The sequence below is a fragment of the Heterocephalus glaber genome, unplaced genomic scaffold (genome assembly GCF_053883595.1).
Source record: "Heterocephalus glaber isolate CG9 unplaced genomic scaffold, H.glaber_assembly_v1.0 deba00001444, whole genome shotgun sequence".
Lineage (NCBI taxonomy): Eukaryota > Metazoa > Chordata > Mammalia > Rodentia > Bathyergidae > Heterocephalus > Heterocephalus glaber.
The window spans coordinates 17,096,700-17,120,961 of NW_028258297.1; the positions used below are offsets into that span (position 1 = coordinate 17,096,700).

A 24,262-nucleotide genomic window follows, 5' to 3' on the forward strand; every position below is an offset into this window, starting at 1 on the left:
TTTTATACTGCTATACTGAGGACATGTGAAATTTTTGAGAAATAAAAAAATTTTAATTTCTCTGAATAGAAATGCAATTATATAAAGAAAAGTCTAACCTTATGATAATCTCTAATACTTTATACTCACAGATTGGGAAGAAAATTTAGTGGAAAATAGATTACAGTGAATCATTCTTGATAATGAAAGCACTCCTTAGACCATTAATTTAGCAATGTTTTGCTGCTATACAAGATGTGACAGAAAAATATGGTGAATGTTTCAATTTTAAAAATTTATTACAGTGAAAGACACAGTGCCATTAGTCCCCCTCAAAATAGTCAGTTCCTCTTGCTTCGAACACATTTATCTCTTTGTTCTTGCTACCTGAAAGTCCTCTCTTGTGAGTGTCTTTAGTTGTGATGTCACAGGTGCCCGATGTAAAGCATTTACCTTTCATGGTCATTTTGACTTTGAGGAAGAGCCAGAGGTTGCATGGTACCAGATCTAATGAATAAAGTGGATGAGGATGCACTGTAATACCTTTGACGGAAATAGCCATAAACATTTGATTGAGGTGTGATTGAAAAGTATAGTAAATTATAAAATATTTATTATAGTAAAGACACATTGCCATTAATCCCTCTCAAAATATTTCCCCTTGCTTCGGGTACAATTATTCCATTGTTCCTGAAAAATTTAAATGTTCACCATATTTGTCACTCACTCCTTGTATTTAAAATTTTTTTCATCTTATATGTGTCATTCCTGAAAAACCAGACTAACCAGATCCTCATACAAAGCTTTATTAGTTATGATGCTTGGATGGATGGCGGTCACTACACTTTTAACTTTGCAGCTAGAGAAACTTACCAGTTTATCAGACTGTGTTATACTGACCAAATTAACAGGAGCCTGGTATGTAAGTCACAGTGCTCATCTCTTAATTAACAATCACTACCTGGGAGGTTCTTATCTGTAGAAACCCATACTCGTTTTCAGAATTTGACTTAATGAGCACAAAGCAGATAAAGATGAAAAGCAAGTTCTCCTGTAAGGCCATAAGGCACGCCTCTTAGTGAACATCTGGCAGACAGACATATATTGGTTGCTAGAACCTTCTCATAACCAAGTTCTTTTTTTTTTTGCATCACTGTGAATCCCACAATCTGTTATAGAGACCAGAACTTGGTCCAACAATAGACCTGAACAATTTAGTTTCAATTCAGAGCACATTACCAAAAAAAAAAAAAAAATTGAACCCACTGAACTACATAGGCTAGTCATCCTTGTCCTCATTTCTAAATCCCACTTGTCAGAAACCATGCTTTTTTCATTGCAGCATTTGAAAAAAAGAACGTAACAGCATACTGCAGAGATCTAATCAAGATCTTGAAGCAGGCAGAGGAACTGAATGAAAAACTCACTCCTCTGAAACTCATTGATTCTTGGATGGGAAAGGGCCCAGGGAAACTGAGAGTGGCTGGCATGGCTGCTCCCGAACTTCCTCGTGAAGACCTGGAGAAAATAATTGCGCACTTTCTTCTACAGCAGTATCTTAGGTATACAGCTAATTCTTGTCCTTTCATTTTATCTTTATGATTGCTTTTGTTTTTTGATTGACACAGAATAAATGACTTTGTAGGTATTTCATCTAAGCTTTTAAATACTATAGAAAACAACTACCTAATAAACTCAAACCTTAATTGATCACTGTAAATCAAAAAAGCAGAAAATTACAGTAGTACCTCGGTTCACAAACTTAATTTGTTCTAGTTTTGGAAAAAATGGCCATGTTTGTATTGATGTGGGAAAGATGGCTGAGGTTGTGTTTGTCACCCGATGCAGAGTTTGCAAACAAAAAAAAAATTTTGCCAAACGCTTCTGCCAACGTGAACCAGATTGTTTGCAAACAAGTGTTTGTGAGCTGAGGTACCACTGTACTTTCTATGAAGATTTTATTTTTGCTCGTATGGTGTGTTTTATTTCACATTAATAGTAATGTGTTATTTAAAAAATCACGGTTCTTTATGAATTTTTCTATGGTTCCTTCAAAAGTTTCCTGATTGTTGGCTTTTATCTTCTGCAGAGAAGACTACAGTTTTACAGCTTATGCTACTATTTCATATTTGAAAGTTGGACCCAAAGCTAATCTTCTGAACAGTGAGGCACATGTTATTACCATGCAAGTGAAGAAGCCCACACAGAGCTGTTGGAGGGTAACCGACCAGCTATTCATTTTCAATTTCTATGTATTTAAAAAAGTTAAATCCTATGGCACGCCTTTCTGTAATTTCTTCCTAGATCTAACTGAACACAAGAATAGATGTTAATTCTCAGATTCTGAGTTTGGAAGCAAAAAAACATAACTTTGTTTATTGTAGTTATTAAGTGGAAGAATTCAGACCAGCCTAACAAAGGCTGAGGGGTTTCCAACTTCTTAGAATGAGAGGCCTCTTTTTTTTTTTTTGGTACTGGGGATAGAACTCAGGTCCTTGTGCTTGCAAGGCAGGCGGCCAAACCACTGAGCTAAATCCCCAGCCCGAGAGGCCTCCATTTTAAAGTTTAATTTTCTGAGGTATCTTCCCTTGTGACACTGGTTGGGATCAACACTGGTTAAAAAGTCTGTGCTACTACAGTGACTGATAGCCACCAACATAAGGCAAATACTGTCCTGTCTGCAAAGCAGGCTATGTACTCCTGTTGTCTAGGGATACTGCTAGTGTGCTTTAGAGTTTTTCAGACAATGTAGTACCTTTTGTTTAAGCTAGAGCCTGTATTTGAGTAGAAACTTAGAAATGAAAATCAGTCCATGGACATTTACAGAACTAACTGATACAGCAGGAATATTTTGAGATTATTAATCTGATGAGAAACCCAAAGAGCTGAACTTTTACCAGGGTACTTGCTTTATTTTTTTCATTTCTTTGTAGGCTGAATCATCTGAAACTTGTCATTCTGATCGAGTTCAGAAAACGGGGGGAGAAAAAAATTCAGGTAACTTCCAGAAGTCTGCAAACATGTTTGAAAAATCTGGTGCCAAGAAAAGAAAAATTGATGATGCCTGAAATGACTGTTACTAAGTTTTCCACAAAAGGAATAGTTTATGCATGTGTACACCATTATTTTTGTAGCTAACATTTAATTCTAAAAACAATTTCGTTGATATTTTTTATACTTGTAGAACTATATCTTCAGAGTTCATCTCTGAAGATTTGAGAATTAGATCTTTTGATTGAAGATCATGTATTATATAATTTACTGTATGAAACAAGGGAAAAATAAATCTTTAGGTACAATTCTTTAAACGTAAAATACTTGAGACAAGTTCATGTAAGTATGATAAGCTCTTTTGGCCTTGGTATGCTGATTGTATTTTTTCCTTTGACATAACAGTCTTTTTGATAGCACTATTATACTGACATAGGCTTCTCACTACAAGTGATATTTTAAGCTTGATAATGTACAGATTTCAGGTATAAAAATGTCTGTATAATTCAAACAAAAAAGGAGTAACACATCAATATAAATAATATTAGCAAATAAAATACTGTTATATATCTATTTAAGTAAAATAAAACAAAAAGCTTCCTAAAACTACTATTTTGACATTTCATAATCAAAGAATAGATCTGGCCTATCAGAGTATATTTTGGCTAAGTAGATAACCATTTAGCTAAATGTGCTCCAAAGCTAAATCACAGGTGAAATGTTTAAAGCTTAAAAATGACTAAGATTTTTTACATAAGAGGAGGTCAATTTTGTATTAGAAAAATGTATAGGTAAAGAAATTATTTGAACTGATTTCATCCATAGAACTTTATTTCTTTAATACTTTTCCATGAACATCGTTATTCTGTGTTTTTACCTCACCTCAGTGCTAGAGATTGAACCCAGGGCCCCAGGCATGTTAGGCGAACACTTCTGTGTTTTTAACTCCAATGAAGTCATCATGAAATCAGTTCAGTCATTCATTTTACTGACTGTAGTTTTCTTTAGTTGGAACTTTATGTGATTCTTGAATAAACCTCATTTTAGTCAAAATAATCTTCTATATCAATATTTGGATCTAGCAGATCTTCTCCATATGGTGAAAGATCCATTTGGTTTAAGATTAAATTTTCAAATGTCTCCTCTAAGTCAGTTTCACCAATTAGGACAGCTCCCATCATACGCCCATTCTGCATGACAACTTTGACATACTCTTGTCCTTTGGTGCACCTCAGCATTAATTCATGATCTGAACCCAAGCCCTGTGCATTGTATTTCCCCAGCAAGACAACCTATACATGGGGATAAAAAAAAGTTATTCTCATGAGTACCAAAAAAGAAAACATAACATGCAGTTATTTTGGGTCATGTTAGAATAAATAGCCTGCAAAAAAAAAACTATTCAACAAATTTTTACAGCTCAATATATCACTGGGAAGGGTCCCAAAGAAAACATTTATTCTATAGATAACACCACCACACAATTTACATTAATGTTAAAAATATCAGTGAATATATTAATATTTAATATTTTTAACATTGGAAGTATCTGGAGAATATAAGTGGATGATACTACACTACATGAACATTAAAAGTATCTAGTGGATATGTAAATATAAAGAACATGAACAACATTAGCCTAGAACTCCAGTTTAAATATTTCATGAGGAAGTGAGTTACATCTTTCATGGACAGATTACCTAATTTCCTTAAAGATTTTGAATGTGTTTTTCCTCACCAGTAAATCTGGAGGGAAAAAACCTGCTTCACAATAATTAAACAACGACCATATAAAACACTATGAATGGGAAAACACTTGGTTCATTCCCGAGTATGACACCTGCTAGTTTCCCTCACAAAGACAAGATGAATCTCAAGTAAAACTCAGAAATGTACCAACATGGAACAAACCTGGGAAGAAACTTTTTTTCCTCTTATAACTGTAAAATGGTCTAGCAGTATAATAATTAAGAATTAGGAGCAGTGATACTAGTATTGGCTTGCAAGAAATAAGAAAGGTGGGTTTTTTTTGTAAAATGATAGAAACCATTTACTTTTTTCAGTGAGAAAATTAGATAGAATATATTTCATTACCAGAGCAACAGAAGAAATGGCATTCATTTGTTTAACCATCTTACCTTAGAGTTAAAAAATTTTGTTACATGAGCAAAGAGTTCAAAGCTGAAATCCATGTCAATGTCTCCCAAGCGAGTTGCTGCCATGCACTTTGCAGCATACCATCCCATCTGCCTAGCCTGGGTCCACAGCCTCATCTGAATGGGAAAAAGTTATACGACATCTTTTTTCACTGTCATTACTTGAAAATGTTATAATTTTAACCTTGCAAATTCCCTTTAAAGAGGTTTAATACTTGACAGTCCTTCAGTTCAGTTGGTTCTAGCTATTATCTATCATTTCCCCACTGAAACAGTCACCACTGTATACTAATCAAGCTGATTTTGGTATTTTTAAAATTCTATCTAAATGACTATCTCTAAAAATTAAGGAGGACATTCACCCATCATGAGTGTTTCAATAAAATTTCTACTAAACAAATTTCTATATAAAAATATTTCAGATTACATCAGATGAGGGTAAAATTTTAATTAACCAGTCCCCTCTTCAAAGTTTGTCATCAGCATCAGAATACATATCAAACTATCATGGAAAAATTTGTTCCATTTTCCAGTAACCTTCATTTTTCAAGCATTAGTCAAGGCCTACTGTGGTATCAAACTTAAAAAATCAGACAGATATAGCTATACCAGTATCAGTTGGTGCCCAGACCCAAGATATCATATCAGATTGCAGAAACTGATTGTGGGAAGTCATTTAAGTTTTTCTCTATGACAATACCAATTTCCCTGCAACTGTATTTTTATTGTTTCTACAAAGTTTTGAGATTCCCTGGTATAAAAGAAGAAAACTCATCTAGGAAGTCATGCTATATATGAATACCAACTCTTCTACATATTTAACTTTTCTGAGCCTCAGTTTTTGCACTAGAAACATAAACATAGCACCACGTACTGCGTGGCTGTTGGGAGAATAGGCTGGTCTGTGATGAGCAATTAGTTTCTTCTATGTGGGTGTGCATATGTACCTAACGTTGACTTTTCTTTTGTGTGCCAAAATATCAATCATAAACATGAGCTTTGAGCATTTCTGATAAGTGTTAAGTTTGTTTTTTTTTTTAAATTCAGTCTCTATAAGGAAAGTAGGTTTGATTAAGTGAAAAGCAGTCTATTGCAAGGGAGCAGAGTAAACCAAGCATAGTAACAGCAACACAGTGGGAAAAAGTGGCCTGTAATATCACACTGCTGGAACACTAGTGTATTCCAGGATCAAAATTCCTTAAGTTTGTGTCTTAGGTTATGTCAAATAAATTAATGTTTTTAGTGCTTGTGCAGATTAAGAAATGGAATCTTAGATTCACTGAAAACAAGGGACACCTTTTTTTTTCTCTGGATATATATATTTTTAATTAGGTTATCACACACATTGAAAATATAGTTTATCTGAGAGGGTTTAAACTATTATAAAGAAAGTCTCACCATCTCCAATTACTAACCAAGAATTTATGAGTTATGCCACAGAAATGATGGCTATAGAGAACACTGGAACAACTGAGTCTGAGGTGTTTTAGAAACAGTCAGGCTAAAAGCACTTTTTTTATTGATGTCTCTTCTGTACATAAAACAGAAAATGATGAAGGTGCATCTTAACACGCACTGAACTCTCTCAGGATTTCACAGTTCTTAGTTCATCCAAATGAACAGCTCTGACTATGGAACTGTTCTTCAACAAAGATAAATGTTGACTGTGTTTTTTTAAATCTGTAACATCTTCCTATGACAACTTCCTTTTGTCCCTGATTACTTTCCCCTAGTAGTTTTGTTGCCTCTTAGAAGGTTGCAGGCAACACTGTGAGCACCAGATCCAGATGGAAACTATTAAGATGCAAGAAAGCTATTCACTGTTAGGATCTTTTTTTAGTAATTGCCATCAGGACAGAATGAGGTGATCCAGAAATAGAATGTCTTATTTATGTAATTTATGATGTCAGTGGTTTGTTTTTTAATCTAAAGCTGTGCTGTCCAATGTGGTCACCACTAGCCACATGCAGCTATTTAAATGGAGATAAAATTAGAAATTCAGTTCCTCAGTCATATCAGCCACATTCAAAGTGCCCATGTGACTAGTGGCTAACTGATCAGTGCAGAATTGTAGAATATTTCCATCATCATGGGGTTCTCGATGGTGCTGATATGCATATGCGAATAATAAGTAAAGTAATAGTCCTTAATTCTTTATACATTAAAAAGATATCTCTGCCTACTCTACAGTTTACTATATGACTTACCAAAAGGGGAAAAACGTCTAGTTTTTTTTTTTAGTATCACAAAATAACTTAGGAAAGTTGGATGAGTGGGTAGTAACTGCTTTATTTCCAAATGAATCCCTGATAAAATTCACGAGATCCTAAGTGCTGGCTCACCTGCTGCCAGACGGGGCTGGGCTGCCAAGATGCTGTGCAGATGTCACCTGCAGCATAGATATCTGGAAGTGATGTCTGCATGTGGTCATCCACTTTCAGGCCACCGTCTTCTCCTAGGTCAAACTAAGTGATGTTCCTCATAAGCAGTAAGTATAGAGAAAACTGAAGCATGACTTTTTCATTGTAAAAGTAAAAGAACATGTCAAATTTTTACACCTTGGTATGTTAATCTGCAAAGTCTGGGCATCTATGCTGACTTTCTAGAGATTAAATTCTTACTGATACAGACTCATAGATTTCAGAATTTCAACATTGAAAGTACCCAATAATCATATAATTGCCTCACTCATAATGACAACAACAATCCTGTTTTTATAAGCTTCAGATTCTAAAAGGCAAAAGAAACTAAGAATCCTAAGAACTCATTTCTGAGAATTCATAACAGGTGTCAGTCTTTTAACCAACTCTTAGATAAATAAATTGTACGTTATGTCCCTTGATGACACTCATGCTGGGATGGTAACTGCTTAAGAATTTTAAGAAGTAAAATATGATGTAAGTCAGTACTTGAATATAAGCCAAATTGTTTTCCAGCTATCTTTAGTTCTTTATTAAAATAAGGAATAGTTATTCATGATTGAGAATTAGACTTCTTCATAAAGAATTAATACTTTCAAAATATTCATGATTGGACAAAACATTTCACCTTACACTGTTACCATGGAGAAAAGGTTCTGTATTTGGTGTAACTCCTGTAGCACTGACAATGAAATCACAGCCGTACAGCTTTTCATTGGTCAATTCCACATATACAGGCCATGTCTCTTTAAAAAAGAAAGATTTTATTCTCAAATGTAATCAGCAGCAATTATCCATAGCATTACATAAATGTAATGAGCATAAACAAGGAAAAAGGTGGCAGATGGTTTTAAACAACACCCCTTAATGATTTTAAGAAGGTATTCTCATTAGAATAATTTTAATGCAATCAGTATCTTCTACTTTTGGTGTAACTGCAAAATCATTCTAAATGTTTTCCTTCAAATTTGGACATATACACATTTTAACAAAGTAAATTTAAATGGATAATCACTTTCTAAATTATTTCTTTAAAAACCTTTATTAATACATGATATTCAGTGTGTACTGACTCATTTACTCACTTTTCAGTGTTTTCCTCACTATTGCCAGGCCATCTCTAACATTCCCTTTTCCTGTGGAAAAACTCTGACTTTAAAACAGTGGAATATCCCATACACCAGTGAGCTGAGTATGACTTCAGATGCCTCACAGGAGTACGTAGGACAGGCGTAGTTCTCATGGGTGGTGTGGAATAGGACTTCAATCTGCATCTCAGTCTCAAGTCCACAGATATTAATCTGTTTGATTGGGGGGAATCACTTCACCTCTGAAAGCTTCATGGGGTGTGTTTTGTTTTCAATTTGTTTTGCTCTGATCTGTATGATACTGACTCACTGGGTTGTGATGATCCAAACATTATGAGCCTTATGTAAAATACAAAGCCCTATACAAAGTGAAGTGACTTAATGTTAATAAATTTTGATTTTGTTTTTACTTCTCTTAAATTTTACACAGAAATTTGAAGTTTTAAAATATAATACAATAAGGTTAAATTATTATTGTTATTTTTTATTCTCTACTATTTATTATTACTTATAAATAATACTTTTTTTCTTGCTGCTTACCGTTATCAGTTGTAACTGACTCATTATGATGGTCTGTTGGAAAAGTCAAGGAATTTTTCTTCAGAAGTCTAAATTCTTCCTGGAGGTAGATTTTCTTCACTTCACACATAGTTTCAATGTAAACCTTATGAGAAAACTGAAAATTTAAAAAAAAAAAGGTCATATAGTGTTTCTAGAAAGAATAACAGGTTATTGGAGATGAAGAAAACAATTATAATACACATATAGTAATGTATAGAAAAAACAATTCTTATAAATGAAACATGCTGGATGTCTCAAAATAAGCCTCTCAGTTTCTGTTCATGAAAGGAGTGACCATAAATTCATTCAGTACCTAAGAGATCTAGTAGTTGTGCTGGAATATAGAATGGAGAGAATGTTTTTTAGTCTATTCCTCACTGATAATTACACATATACTTTTTTAAAAAATGACAATGGTGATGACTAAAACTTCTTCAGGGCAGGGCTATCCTGACTTTACTCAATCCCAGAACTTTAGTAAAGTACGGGATAGATAGTAGACAATAAATGTTTTTTGAAATAAACAGGTGAAATACTTGAGTGAAAAATACAATTAAGCTTAGGCTCTTAAGAGTACAGAAAGAAATGATTTTGTATAATTTCCATCCTCAAAATTAGATATACCATGGAGTTAGCCACTTCCCACCTACCCAAAGCTGAAAAACAATGCTTTAGAGAAATAACAGAGTAATGAAAGATTACCTGGCTTTTCAGAATATTTAAATATGACAGCTTTAAAAAAACTTTAAAAATTAAAACAGCTAAGGAATGAAATGACTAAAACCTCATTATATGCTTATCCACTTAGGATGTTAAGTATGTATTATGGATCCATTTATGTGTACTTGTGGCCTTTCAGAAGAGATTAATTTAAAATCAGACAGGTGCAGTCACTGTAGTCTTTGGAGAGTTTCATGCCTGAGTTAAAAAAAAACACTGAGACATAGGTTAGATGAATTTTGTACAGATGAGTTTTATATTCACCTATCTTTGGTGGGCCTCTGGGTCAATTTTATTTGAAATCCTTTCCTATCACTATGGATTTTAAGTAAAGTGACCTAGTTATTTCTTTGGTTGACTTTAATAAATGGTTCAAGAATTTAACCTTTCATTTAGACACAGTTAATCAGTATATGAAAACAATACCTCTTTTGTTCCTTTAAGATCCAAGCCTTCATGCCAGTCTGGTCCCAAGGCACTGCCTACAGTATCAGCTTTAGCTTTGGTTCTTGCTTCCTTTTTCATTCCTGAAGAAATGAACTCAAGTGATATAAACATTGGCAGGCAGAGATTTACGCCTATGTTCTGAAGCTTTTAGGGAATGATATTATTCTCATACATACAAATATATGGCATGACAAAATAATTTATATTAATAATTTTATTATTTTAATAGTCTGTGAAGTAGCTATAAAACAAACCTTAAATGTGTATAAACATTTAACATATCTTTTGGATATTAGACAATTGGTTAATTTGAAGGATAAGAAAATTAGCAATCAAAATGTTCAATTTTTAGTACCTCCAAAACTTAGAAAATTTGTTTTGAATTTTATAGGCCAAAAGTTTTTTTAAAAAACTATTAAACAAAATAAAATTGCAATGTGTGTTCCATTTTTCACCACAGATATTGTCCAATTGTAGTATCTGTTTGCAAAGATGCAGAGGGGCTAGTTTATTTAAATTTCATTTTAAATTTCCTATTTTAATTATCTGAATATACATGTACATGTGTATTTACATATATGTTTCAGAAAATCTGAAAACTTTATGTAAAGATATAGAAGTAAATATCATATTCTTATCTCCCAAATATATTTCACTAAATTTTCTTGTAGCCCTTCTGTGTACAGTTAAAAAAATCATCCCATCTGAGAATTAATGAGCTACATAGAGGCAATATTTACCTTCAGTTGTATATTTAGTCCTTTTATGTGGAATTTTAGCCTCCGTTTTTTCAGAGATGAGCTTGGAAGTCAAAAATTCAGCTGCTCCTGCATCGAAGAAAGTGTTCCCAATAGCTTTATCTTTAATGGCCCAAATCACTTCACAGCCTTCAATCTCATACCTAAAAGGAATATTAAAGTTATGCAAAGTAATTTCAAAAGTCTAAGTAGAAATCTCCAAATAACAATTATCTCTGAAAGCAAAAGTAAAGAGCATATTTTAAGGCAAATTTGGAAAGATTGGTTATAAAGAGGAATGTAACATACTTAAAAGCTAAGTTAAAAATAAAATAAATACAGGCTGGGGATTTAGCTCAGTGGTTCCGCCGCCTGCCTCACAAGCGCAAGGTCCCAAGTTTGATCCCTGGTACCAAAAAAAAGAAAAACCAAAATAAAATAAAATAAATACTACAAGAAATCTAACCATTTTATTGAAAGAACCTATATGTGATAACTATATGTACTCAGCATCAAGTAAAATTTTATTAAATGAATATGATTTCAGAGTATCTAAGAGTAGATCATAGTTATATGACTGTCCTCCAGGGTTCCACATGTAAGCAGGGCTTTGTTTATCTGGCTATAGTGTAATCAATAAAAGATGAATAGTATATGGATACAATATTGGGAAGAGGTGACTTTGGTGACAAATTTTTATATACTCAAAGCACCACTTTATGTAAGAGGATAGAAAAAGGAGAAAGAGTTACAAGTTAAAATTTTTCATTTAGTTATAAAGAACCATTACTTTCAATTTTCTTCATCTCATAAATTCCCAAACCATCTAACCAAAGAAAGATCTAGTTCATAAAAAGATCAAATGCTTTAGAGGAAAAAAGAAATGACCCTAGCAATGTAAAACACTTTCCATTACTCTACAGGAGCTAGCCAGAGATCTGGGCATCTTGCGGTTCATTTCTACGTGAGAAATGTGAGTTTCAGTAAGTGCCCGAAGTCCATTATAATTCCGATAATCATATCACTTGTCATCTAACCCAAGGTACTATCTCCTCTTAAAAATTATTTTGATCGTGGTGTAAATGGGGACAATATCAGACAAACAGGACATAGCACTTTTTTGAACCTGCAACAATAGAATATTGTATATTAATGTATGAACTGAACATTTCAATGGTATAAAATATTGCTCTCTTTCATAGACTGATACAATGTAGATAAATGATTTTTCAAGACTAATCAATAAACAGGAGACAAAAACAGTTTAGTTTATCTGATTCCAGGTCAAAGTCATGCTTTTACAGCACATGGGGAAGCAGCCCCTCACTTCATCCAATATGCCTTTATTTTGCCTGCTCCCCAGTGCCAACAAACATTTATAGTCACTAAATTTCAGAACATTCTGTTTTATGGGATAGAACATACTATCTTATGTTGCTCAGATCGTATAGGATTGCTGCTGAGAAGAAAATAGAACACACATGTGGTGAGACATTTTATATTTCACTTCACATATAGGCTTATTACCGTGGAATGCATTTTTTATAAATCACAAAGTTTCATATTAATTTTAAAGTAACATGAAGGTATCAAACCTATCAGTGTAGTTTAATGTACTGCTGACTAACTAGCAGGCCAGTCAGTGGAGTAACCACAAGTCACTATTGTACTTGATCGACCTCACAGGACACCTGTAGTTCTCTTCCCCGACCTCAAGTGTGCGGTCAGCAAGATGTACCAGCTGGAAAGCATCATTACACAAACAGGAAATACTTTCATTTTTAAACCACTCCAAAATACAAACTACAGTGAGGTATTACATTTTTGTGAAATTCGGAAAAACTATGTCTGTTTGAAAAGGAAAGGATTAACCTGTACTTGGAAAGGAAGCAGAGATATGAGCTGAAAGAAAAACTGATAATTTCATGGAATACAGAGGCTCTTCATGTGTAAAGGGGTTTGAGTATGTTGGTTTTCATCATGAGATGCAAAAGCCTCACAGAACCCAGTTGGAGAACAGCACTATGTGAGCCCTTTCTTAACTATCAAAAAAGTGCTCATGAAAATAAAATTACAAGTTTTAGCCAAGTAGATAGTCTGCAATATCCAATTTAAAGAAAAGGAGGACAGAATTAAATACTGTGAGACTCTTAACAATTAGGAACAAGAGAAATATTTTAAATAAACATAATATAATAACAAGTCCTACTTTCAGTGACAGATGATAGAGACTAAAAAATTCCTGAACCAGTTATGTTTTATAAGGAAATTTCTGCAACTTTGGGTTCTATAAGAGCTAAAAAATAAAGTGGATTTATATCCCTGAAAACATATGAAAAACAAGTATATTTAGATTTTCAGGATACAGTGTTTTCTAGTGTACCAACAATTTCATGAGTCACAGGCGAATTTTTAAATGATATTTTAAAACACATACTTACACTAATTCAAGTGCAATACCACCATTCCCTATGATCATTATTCTTTTAGCTTTAGTAAGCTGCTTCTGAAATTCCTGTATTAAAAAGAAAATGAGAGTGTTTTGAAAGAGTGAAGCAAGAGGCTACACTGATAATGTTCTAAAAATGGAAGTATTTTATCAATTTACAAAGGAACAACAAAATAAATCTCAACTTTCCCAGTTTGCCATGACGTACCCTCCCAGTTAATACTCCCAGGCTCCTCTTCATGTTGCATCCCAGGCTGCCTTTATAGCAATGCCTCTCCTAATTTCCCTTGCCTGATTATGTCTGAAGTCCTTCAGAATTTCAACCAAAGGCCCTATGTAGTTTACCACAATCCCAGCTATTGGACAGAATGAATTAGTTTTACTCTGCCTAGCCTCTTGGTTGACAGGTTTCCCTAGAGTCTCTCAATACTTAAAGCTTTCCGGAATGAGAAGTGCAGCAGCACAGCGGGTAAGAGCAGAGCGGAGCAGTGGTGGCAAACCTATGGCATGCGTGTTACTTGTTTTTCTTTCAAGGCATCTTTTCTTTCAAGATGTTAATGTATGAGTTGTATTTTCTAAACTAAAACCTCGGTATTCAGGTTTAACTGCAGAACTTTGTACTTTGTGAGATGGAAGTGGGTTCTGGGTTGCAGTGTGGGCACTGGTCGCTGAAAGGTTTGCCATCACACTCTGGAGTCACTGGCTTTAGCAGCTCCTAACTGGATGACCTGGCACGAGTTGCTTAACCTCTCTGCACCTCGGGGTCCTCAACTACAGAAAGAAGCAAGTGACTATGTATTCTAACATTTCTGTATGGATTTTGTGACATGACATAGGTAAAGCTGTCAGAAGTAACATGCACATTATAAAGCGGAACATTTATTGAAAAAATGCTGTAATTAGTATTATAAGACAATTATGCCTCTCTCCTTACTCCCCCCCCCAAAGATTATGATTAGCTGGGAGAAGCCAGGGGTAACACTTCTGGCCCTTTCAAAAGTATAGTTTCATTGCTCCAGAATGGCATCTCAATGGAGAACTTCCTCTACCTACTACTTCAGTTCTTCTGTTATTAGAATGACCCTAAAGCTTATACTGTTCCTTAAGTTGAATGAATATTCTACAAGAAAAAAACCCTGAAGTTGATTTTAGTTTGTCCTTTGTTGATGACAGTATAATTTAAGAAAGATCTGTAAAGTACAATGGACACAGTTGAAAAGAATAAGTTGAAACTATACTTCCAGCTGGGTGTGGTGGTACAGGCCAGTAATCCTGGCATTCTGGGAGGCTGAGGCAGGAAGATCCCAACTTCAAGCCCATCCTGATCAACTTGGCGACTTAGCAAGACCAAAAAAAAGGGGGGGCTGTGTGGAGGGTTGGGGATGCAGCTCAGTAGGAAGGCATTGGGTTTAATTCCCAGGATTGAAAAAACAAAAGCAAACATCAGTAGTACTGATGAACATAGTATTACTTTAGAATAGAGAAATACTTCATCTTTTAATCTCAGTTTAAAGTAATTAAAGTGAATATGGAATATGGAAGTATTTTATTCAATTTATTAAGTAACAACAAAATCTCATTCTCCCACACTGCCAGGATGCATCCTCCCCATTAATAGTACAAGCGCTCCATTTATTGTTCCTCCTAAGTTGCCTTTGTGGCAAGGCCCTCTTGGGTATCATGAGGATTATCATGGGGATTCATGTATGTAGAGTTCATGTACACAGACTACATGTGAGTTCATGTATGTAGAAGGCCTAGCTAAACAAGTATAAGCTCAAATCTAATGACATGAACCTCCACTTTTGACACGAAAACAATCACATTCTCTTAATTTTCTCTAAATTCCTAATTAAGAGAACAGCCTGAGAGAAATCATTAGCAGTTTTGAAGAATATAAAACATTATATGAATGCAAAGTCATCCCTCCTTGAATAAAACAATGAGCGTGAGTTTAGACAAAGCAGTAGGATGACACAAGGAGGACTTGGCGATAGGGTTCATGAACTCTGAGGCAAATCACCCTAAGAAAGTGTATCATGCGCACACAGGAAGTTTCATCTTACTCAGATGGTTAATCGTGACTGTAGGACAGAGCAATGAACTAACCAAGCAATAAACCTTTTGTGGTTCTATGATTTCATCATGATTCCACCACAAAGATCTCATGAATATTTTCTTTGCAGTGGAATAAGATCAGGACATTTTAGGTATGCTTTATCATTTGGGAAAAAATTTGTTACATTGTTTAAGTGGCAAATCACATAATCCCAAAGTGGAGTAATGAATGTGTAACATCAATTGGAACATTTGACACAGTTGCTGTATCTGCAATATCTCATAGCCAAAGAATTTCTGAGATTAGCATGTAGTAAAACACAAGGTAAATTATCAACTAAAAACAAACTACAGTTGGCAGTAATAAAACTACTGTTTTTTTTCCCTTATTTTTTGAGGCAGAGTCTCACTATGTAGTCCTCACTGACCCTGAACTTCTGATTCTCCTGCCTCAGCCTCGTGAGTGCTGGGATTACAGGATTGTGTCACCACACCTGGCACACATAACCACTATTTTTGTGTAAGAGCTGTGAAACAAAAATTTCCCTTCTGTTCTGATAAACTAGGAATTAATACTGTAAAGTGGAACGCTTTTATTGAGCTGCAGAAAAGACAAAGGAATCTTCAAGCTTCCTTCCTGGGACCTGAACTTAAAACATTACCTGAACACTGTCTGTATCACGGATTCCCAGCACATAAGGATTCCCTTCACATATCAACTTTGGCTTGGCTCCAGCGCACAGACAGAGTTTCTCATATACAAGCTGATTGCCATCTTCTGTGAAAATGCACTGTAAACACACATAGCAATGAAAGGAAGAGGGGAAACGAATTTATATGGGAGTATTATTTCACTTTAAACTAAAATTTCAGTAAGACAAAAGCTAAAATTAATACATTAAGGTTGCCTCTTGGTAGCACTAAATGTTTACAGCAATTAACAAACCTCTAATCTAGTGATTTCTAATCTTTGCATTAATTTTGAATAACGTCAATGAGTCTAAACACATATTAGAGATCCACTGATTTTCTGTTTCTTAATAATGAATGAAAATCTACTTAAAGTAATTATCCTGAGCAAGCAGACAGACGTAAATACATGGTACTGTAAGACATGCTGTACTTTGCTAGAGTGGTTAAGGGTTCACCTTTGTGCCATATCCTGTATTAAGTTATATAATTCCACAGTAACTAATGATTTGAGACACTTAGTACCCAATGCAATGCTTCAGGTGCATGACAAGTACATAAAACCAATCATCTAACACAGCATAATCCAAGTAGAAAATTATACACATATCTTCCTAAAGATAACTTGGTTAGAATTTTATCTGACAGAAATAGAAGATATTGGCATTGACCAAGCTTTAAAAATAATCTATATTTCGCTACTAGAAAAAGAAATCAAAATACAAAAACATTTTTCATTAGTTACTGCTAAATATTTGGAAGTAGACATAAGAGTAAAGCCCTATTTTTAATTCATGGAAACATGTACAAGGCAGTGGGTAAGAGACAGATAGGCGCTGCATGGAGGATACTTTTCAAATGGCAGTGGGAAGCACTCTAATTCATTCAAATGCCCTAATACCTAAATTCTTTCTGAGAGCCCACCTCAATTTGCAAAATTAATTGATAACAAATGTTATTTGGAATATATAGTATCACTAAAAGTATTAAAAACATTTTGGTTTTAGAATTCAGGTTTTTCATTTTTTTCTCATAAACCTGGTACTTCTCTGTATTAAATTATTTGCATTTTACTCAAATTAGAGCTGCTTTATAGAAACAACTAAAAACCCTACTTCCCATTTGCCTCGATGTCCTCAGGATATTTTAAATCATCTGACAGCATCCTTTCCTGAGACTGTCTTAATCGTTCTCAACTGCAAGGGTTTAGTGAGTCCTCTTGAGTGTATAATATAAATATCCTTAAATCTGGGATATTTGTTTCAACTACATTTTCCATCTTAATCCAGGTATTACATCATTTTAAATGATTGCAACTACTTTTTAATTTGGTTGTTGGTCACTAGCCAACTAGTCTCAGTTCATGCTTGACATTGTTGTCAGAATAGTTTACTAAAAATTTTTTATCGTCCCGCCCCCAGATTTAGAAATTTGACTGAATATAAAATAAAGCCAACTTAGCATGACATAAAAAGCTCTTCACAATGTTACTTACCTATTTCCCTAGCCTTGTTGGTCAGATTTCTATACTTTTCCACACCCCAGGCCCTCTGACATCCCAATTCCTCATCCACTCTTTTCTTCCTTGGGTCTTTGAACATGTAATGTGCTCTTCCTAGAATGCCCTCCTCTTCTACCTGGACAACACTTAATTCACTCGTCTTTTAAGCTCAGGTCAAATGTATCTGTATTGTGACACCTGCCTACACACCTAATGCCAGAATTTTGATGGTACTTTAATGATTGTGCTTTTTATATGTCCATTAACTATACAGTATACATGTCTATACTCCTTGTGACTCTTGACAGTTTGCAGGAGCAGGTGCCTTGTATTACTCTGATATACCCCAGAAACTAATGTAGTACCCAGAACATCATGAACACTTACAATCCAAATGAACTTCCCCAAGTGTAAATTTTCTAATGAAAATCAATGCCACTAAACTTTACATTTTAGAGACTGAAACGGTGGTGGTGAAAAGGTGGGATCAACAGAAGATAAGCAAAGCCTTATCAACATTTAACGTGGGGAAATATTATTTAAAAATTTTTTCTTACGTGTTCTTCACTCTTCAGTTGCTTTACTCCAGATTCTATGATCTTAATGTTAGGAAAGCGACTTTCTAACATGGTACTTGGTTGCTCTTCAACATCAAATTCTTCTAATATTTTAGAAACCTTTATTAGATCAAAGAGGAAAAATGTTTATTTTAAAAAATATTTTACTTCAAGAATCTTAATACAATATTTTCACTTGTTTTTATACACTACTATTGCAAGTTCATAAAACAAAAAAGTTAGCCAACTGCATTGTTATGGCTTGGATTTTACATGTCCCTCAAAGGGCCATATGCTAAAGATGTGGTCACCAGCCTGTGGTGCTACTGGGAAGTGGTGGAAGCGTTAGGAGTAGAGGTCATACCGGTGGAACAGAGTCCTTGGGGGCAAACCACTGAAGAAGACATTGGGATGCTAACCTCTCCTCTCTCTGCTTCTCAGCTTTCATAAGCAGCTATGCTCTAACAGCACTCTCTGCCATGATTTTCTGCCTTGCTACAGGTTCTAAAAACAATGAAGTCAACTGACCATAGATTAAAACCTCTGAAACTGTGAGCCAAAATAAATCTTTCCTCCTTTTAAGATGATTATCTCAGGTATTTTGTCACAGAAATGGGAGACTAACACATTATAAAGAATGGGAAGAGGGCTCTGTATAGTACAAGTTGAACTCAAATACTAGTTCTGCCACTCCTGAGCTTTAGTTTCCTAGCCTGTAAAATGATAGTTAAGACTACTCACTTTTCTATAGTTTAAACAGCTTCTCTCTTTATCCTTCTAGATTTTTAAGTTTCATTTACATTTAACATTTATTTCACTGATAAGCAACGTTATTATGATGTAGTTTTCAGACTCTTCTTTTTCTTTAAAACAATCAGCATCGCTTGGACTCACTCTCTTTGGCTAAGATCCCAAAGTTGGTCATTTGCCCCTTACTTCTTTGCCATCTTATTTTTAACCAAAATTACCCTGACAACCCCAATCATAGATCAAACTATCTAGTTTTTTAGTGCTCACTGAGGTTGCTGGAGAAGGATCATACAAGCTTGTAGATCAGTATTTGACTCAGCTACTCTTTAATTAAACACTGCATAGAAATCCTATCAAATAGCCTTTGCATTTCTCATATCTGTTGGTTTCAGGACCCCTTTACATTCTTAACAAATTAATGAGGATCCCAAAGAGCCTTTCTTTTTTTTTATGGGTACTGGGGATCAAACTCGGGACCTTGTGCTTGCAAGGCAGGCGGCAGAACCACTGAGCTAAATCCTGGCCTCTGAAAAGAGCCTTTCTTTATATGAATTACGCATAGCAGTACTTGCCAGATTAGAAATTAAAGCTGGAAAAATGTTTAGTATTTCTTAATTTATGTACTTAAGGTACTAATAAATCTAATACATGATAAATACAGTTTAATGAAGAATAACCATTTTTCTAAAAAAATAAGTGAGAATAGCACTGTTTCATATTTTTGTAAATCTTTTTCATGGACAGCTCATGTTCATCTATTAAAAGAATTAATATTGTTAAGATGGCCATGCAACCCAAAACAATCTATAGTTCCAATGAAATCCCTATCAAAATTCCAATAATATTTTTCACAGATATGAAAAAATAATCGTAAAATTTGTGTGCAACCACAAAAGATCCAAGATAGCTAGAACAATCATGAGCAAACAGAACAAAGCCAGAGATATCAGACTACCTGATTAGAAGATAAATCATAAAAGCACAGTAGTCACAACAGGACAGTACTGGCATAAAAACAGACACACAGACCAATGGAATAAAATGGAGGTCAGAAATAAATCTATACAGTTATGGTCAATTGGTTTTCAACATACTTGCCAATAATGCACAATAGAAAAAGTATAGTTTTTTTCAGTAGATAGTGTTGGGGAAATGAGATATCCACATGCAGAAGAATGAAATTAGACCCCCATTTCCATCATTTTAACAAAAATCAAATTAAAGTGGATTAAAGGCTTAAAAAGTAAAACCTGAATCTATAAAACTAATAGCTGAAAACACAGTGGAAAAGCTCCATGATATTGGCCTGGGAAAAAATTTTCTGGATGTGATCCCCAAAGCGTATGTAACAAAACCAAAAATAAACAGAATCACAACCTAAAAAGTTTCTCCACAGCAAAGGAAACAATTACTGTAACAGGGTGAAGAGAGAACTCAGAATGGCAAAAATATTTGCAATCTATAATGTGATAAGGTATTAACATTGCAAATATATTAGTAATCAAATTAACTCAATATTTTAAAAAATCAAATAACCCAATTTAAAAATGGGCAAAGGACTTGTCTAGACATTTCTCCAAAGACATAAACATGGCCAACAGAAATATAAGAATGTGTTCAACATCAGCAAAAGTACTAATCATTAGGAAAAAGAAAATGAAAACCAAAACAAGATATCTTCTCACATCTGTTTTGATGGCTATTATCCAAAAGAAAGATAAGTGTTGACAAAAATATGGAGAAAAGGGATCCTTAGTAGAGTACTGGTGGGAATGTGAATTAGTAAAGCCTTACAGAAAATAGTTAGGAGGTTCTTCAATAAAATTAAAAATTAAACTACCATATGATACCACAATCCCACAACTGGGTATATATCCAAAAGAAATAAAATTGACACCTCACAGAGAAATCTGTATTCCTATATTGATTGCAGCATTATTCATAATAAACAAGGCATGGAATCAGCCTAAGTGTCTGCCAATGACTGAGTGAATAAAGACAATGTAATACATACACACAAGGTTATACTATTCAGGCTTTAAAAAAAAGAAATCCTGTGTAACGAAGAAAAGGTCTAAAAGAGCAGGGGAATTGGGAGGGGTAGGGGAAGGGAAAAAAGAGAAAGGAAAAAATATGAGAAGAGGAGAAAAAAATGGAAACAAGGTCTTTGCAAATAGGGAAGGGTGGAGGGGGTGAAGGGAGGGCAAGGGAAGGGGAAAAAAGATAAGAACCAAGAGACTCATGTAATGGTACAAGATCCCAATGATGAATATAACTATTGTATACTGAAAATGTACCAATAAACTTAATGGGGGGGGAAGAAATCCTGTCATATGCAACAACATGAATAAACCTGGAAGACATTACGCTAAGTGAAATAAGCCACATAGAAAATGACAAATATCACATGATTTCACTTACATGGGAAGTGTAAAAGTCGAATTCATAGGAAGAGAAAAGTAAAATGGTCGTTACTAGAGTTTGAGAAGTACAGGCATTGTAGAGATCTTGGTCAAAGAATACAACACATTATATACACAGGAGGAATAAATTCAAGAGATCTACTGTACTTCTTGATAATGAGAATTAATAATGATATATTGTATATATTGAGAACCTGCTAAAAGAATACTAAATTTTAAGTGTTCTCGTAAAAAATGATAGAGGTTATATATATATAAAACTTGATTTAGCCATTCCACTTTCTATATACCTATCCAAGCATGTTGTATACGATAAACATATTCAATTGTTACTTTTCAATAAAAAAAAGGAATAAAAAGCACTACAATTACCCTAACCACCAAGCAGGCTAGTACAATTTTTTTTTCAAATTAAAACGAAGAAAGTTAGAAAAAGATTTTTACCTGTTTGAAATTCATAACTGCTTTAATAACAGGAGAAGCTGTGACCAGGAGAATATCTTCTGATGGAAAGCTAATAGCCAACTTATTTTAAAAAAGAGAAGAATATGACAATATTAGATATTGCTCTAAAATTAAGTGTGAGGTTATGGGGATAAAATTTTAATAATGTTATGAGCCTAGGAAATCTAAAACTCATTGTTTCTCAAATAAAAGTCTGTATTATTTGGGGTCTTGTTCATATTTACAGAGCACTGGTGAGTAATGTTAAACTCTTATATTGATAAAATAAATACATTCATACTGGACATTAACAAAGGGCTCCCGAAAAGTAATAAAAAGAAATATCCTTTATTTAAATTATTGTATACCAATTTAAAGTTATCATACTTTTCCAAGTAAGTTAAGTCAGTTCTATTTATTTTAAAATATTTTAATTTGCCTTCAGTGTAATGAAATTAAAACAAACTCTCAACCTACATTACCAACCTAATAGAATCTTGTTGCTAATCCTAGTATTCCTCTAAACCTGAGCATGTTCAAGTCACCTACAAACTCTTAAAATCTATAAGATTATTTTAATCTCACCTTAACAGAATTTCCTATAATATTTGACAATATTATCTATCCATCTTTCTCTCCTTTGTATGTTTTGCAGTTTATCTCCCTTCTATTTCCATTATGTGGTCAGGTTTTTTAATACTCCTGAAATCACCTTCAAATTGGCCTTCCAGGGCCTGGGGGATTTAGCTCAGTGGTGCCACAGCCTGCCTCATAAGCACAAGGTCCCGAGTTCGATCCCCAGTACCAAAAAAAAAAATAATAATAATAATTGGCCTTCCAATCTCAGAAGCAATATTAACCAGTTGTCACTGCCCCAAACACACTATAACTAATCATCTTTCAAAACATTTCATTCCATCACTTTACTCCACTGCTTAAAAATCATGAGAATACTTGTAAATTCTTTGAATTACTTAAATACCCTTTATGATCTGATCTCCGCCTACCCTTGCTGACTAAATCTCCAGTGAATTCTCAGGAGTATCTTGTGCTTTATTTAAGCTTTACTGCTCCCAGATGGTGCTGTGCTTTTCCAATGGAGAGTATACTGTTGCTTCCCTGTGGAATGCCTTCCAGTTCTTCTCATTCATTCTTTGACAGTGAGATAAAAGTATACTTGAAGAAAAGATACCTCTTCCTTAACGCACTCCCTACCCAACTCCACAGGTACTCCTAAGATTGATAGTTAACACACAGATGGAAGGATTTATTTATGTCTCTCCTACTAGAACGTGAATCCCTGGTATAAAACACACACACACTCTCTTCAGATTTGACTACAGTACTCAGCCCTTAGGACCGAGCCTGGTTTATAGGTGTTTACTTGACAAACAAAAAACACACATCTTTAGATTAAAAATTTTTTAAAATTTTTCACTACTCCATAAGACCAGCAATTGCTTGTTTATATCGACAAAATACTCATGGGGGGGGGATGGATACACGTATATAACTACGGTACAGTTATTCATTATTATCAGAAAAGCATTTCCTAGTTGTACTTAATTATTTGTTGGTTCTGTTACCTAATACTGCTAAAAATGAAGTCTCTTTTATCTTGGGAGTTCAAAGTATAGGACTTTTATGTAAGCGGTTTATTAATTAGTCACGTTGCACTAACGCTTTGGCACCTAACTGGAATTCAATCAACTAAAGCAATTTAAAAAGCGAGCCGAATTTCTGTCCAAATACAAAGCCCTCTTGTCCGTCTGGCATTATTGGGACCAGACCCTGGATACGCCAGCTTTGGTTTCCCTGCTATTGCCTCCCTCAGCTTCTGCGCCAGCAATGATGCCTCCCCAAGCACCAAGGACTTCGTCCACCGCCACCAAGCAAGGTTTAGCAGCAGAAAGCAGAGAAACAGGGGAAACGGGGAGTGGCCAAACGGGACCGGAAGAGCGGCGAGAGAGGGGTCGCGAGAGGGACCCTCACAGCTTCCGTCCCTGGGTCGGAGAAGAGGCGGGGCCGCCTGCCCGGTCGCCGTACCTGCTCTGCACACGTGACGCCCGCGATGCCGCCTCCCACCACCACGAACTTCCCCATCGTCGGAGGCAGGCGCGCGTGCCCTCGGACTCCCAGGGGTTTACTGAGCACCTTGAGGAGCTACGGCGCTTGCTCTCCCGGAGAGGAAGCCACAGTCTGAGGTCACTTCCGGTGTCTGATCCGGACTCCGACCTACGGGTGCCCGGGAGCTCATTCTTCAGTTTCATACGTATCCTACCCTGGGCGGC

General features: G+C 34.9%; 2 protein-coding genes across 2 annotated transcripts in view; one reads left to right on the forward strand and one right to left on the reverse strand.

Annotated features, from left to right (window-relative positions):
• Recql (RecQ like helicase) overlaps window positions 1-6,142 on the forward strand; it is a 29,097-nt gene extending 22,955 nt beyond the window's left edge. The window contains exons 13-15 of the mRNA XM_087214031.1: window positions 1,322-1,541; window positions 2,069-2,198; window positions 2,913-6,142. Of these exons, the coding sequence (XP_087070157.1) occupies window positions 1,322-1,541; window positions 2,069-2,198; window positions 2,913-3,047 (485 nt within the window). The 3' untranslated portion in view covers window positions 3,048-6,142. The remainder of the gene's footprint in view (window positions 1-1,321; window positions 1,542-2,068; window positions 2,199-2,912) is intronic.
• On the reverse strand, window positions 3,781-24,180 carry Pyroxd1 (pyridine nucleotide-disulphide oxidoreductase domain 1). The gene is made up of 12 exons (XM_004845780.4): window positions 24,018-24,180; window positions 21,972-22,052; window positions 18,355-18,474; window positions 16,269-16,397; window positions 13,541-13,614; window positions 11,103-11,263; window positions 10,342-10,442; window positions 9,175-9,310; window positions 8,180-8,292; window positions 7,469-7,591; window positions 5,109-5,243; window positions 3,781-4,262 (listed from the first exon to the last, which is right to left on the reverse strand). The coding sequence occupies exons 1-12, from the start codon at window positions 24,072-24,074 to the stop codon at window positions 4,014-4,016; spliced, it is 1,479 nt and encodes a 492-aa protein (XP_004845837.1). The 5' UTR covers window positions 24,075-24,180; the 3' UTR covers window positions 3,781-4,013.
• Between the last annotated feature and the right edge of the window lie 82 nt (window positions 24,181-24,262).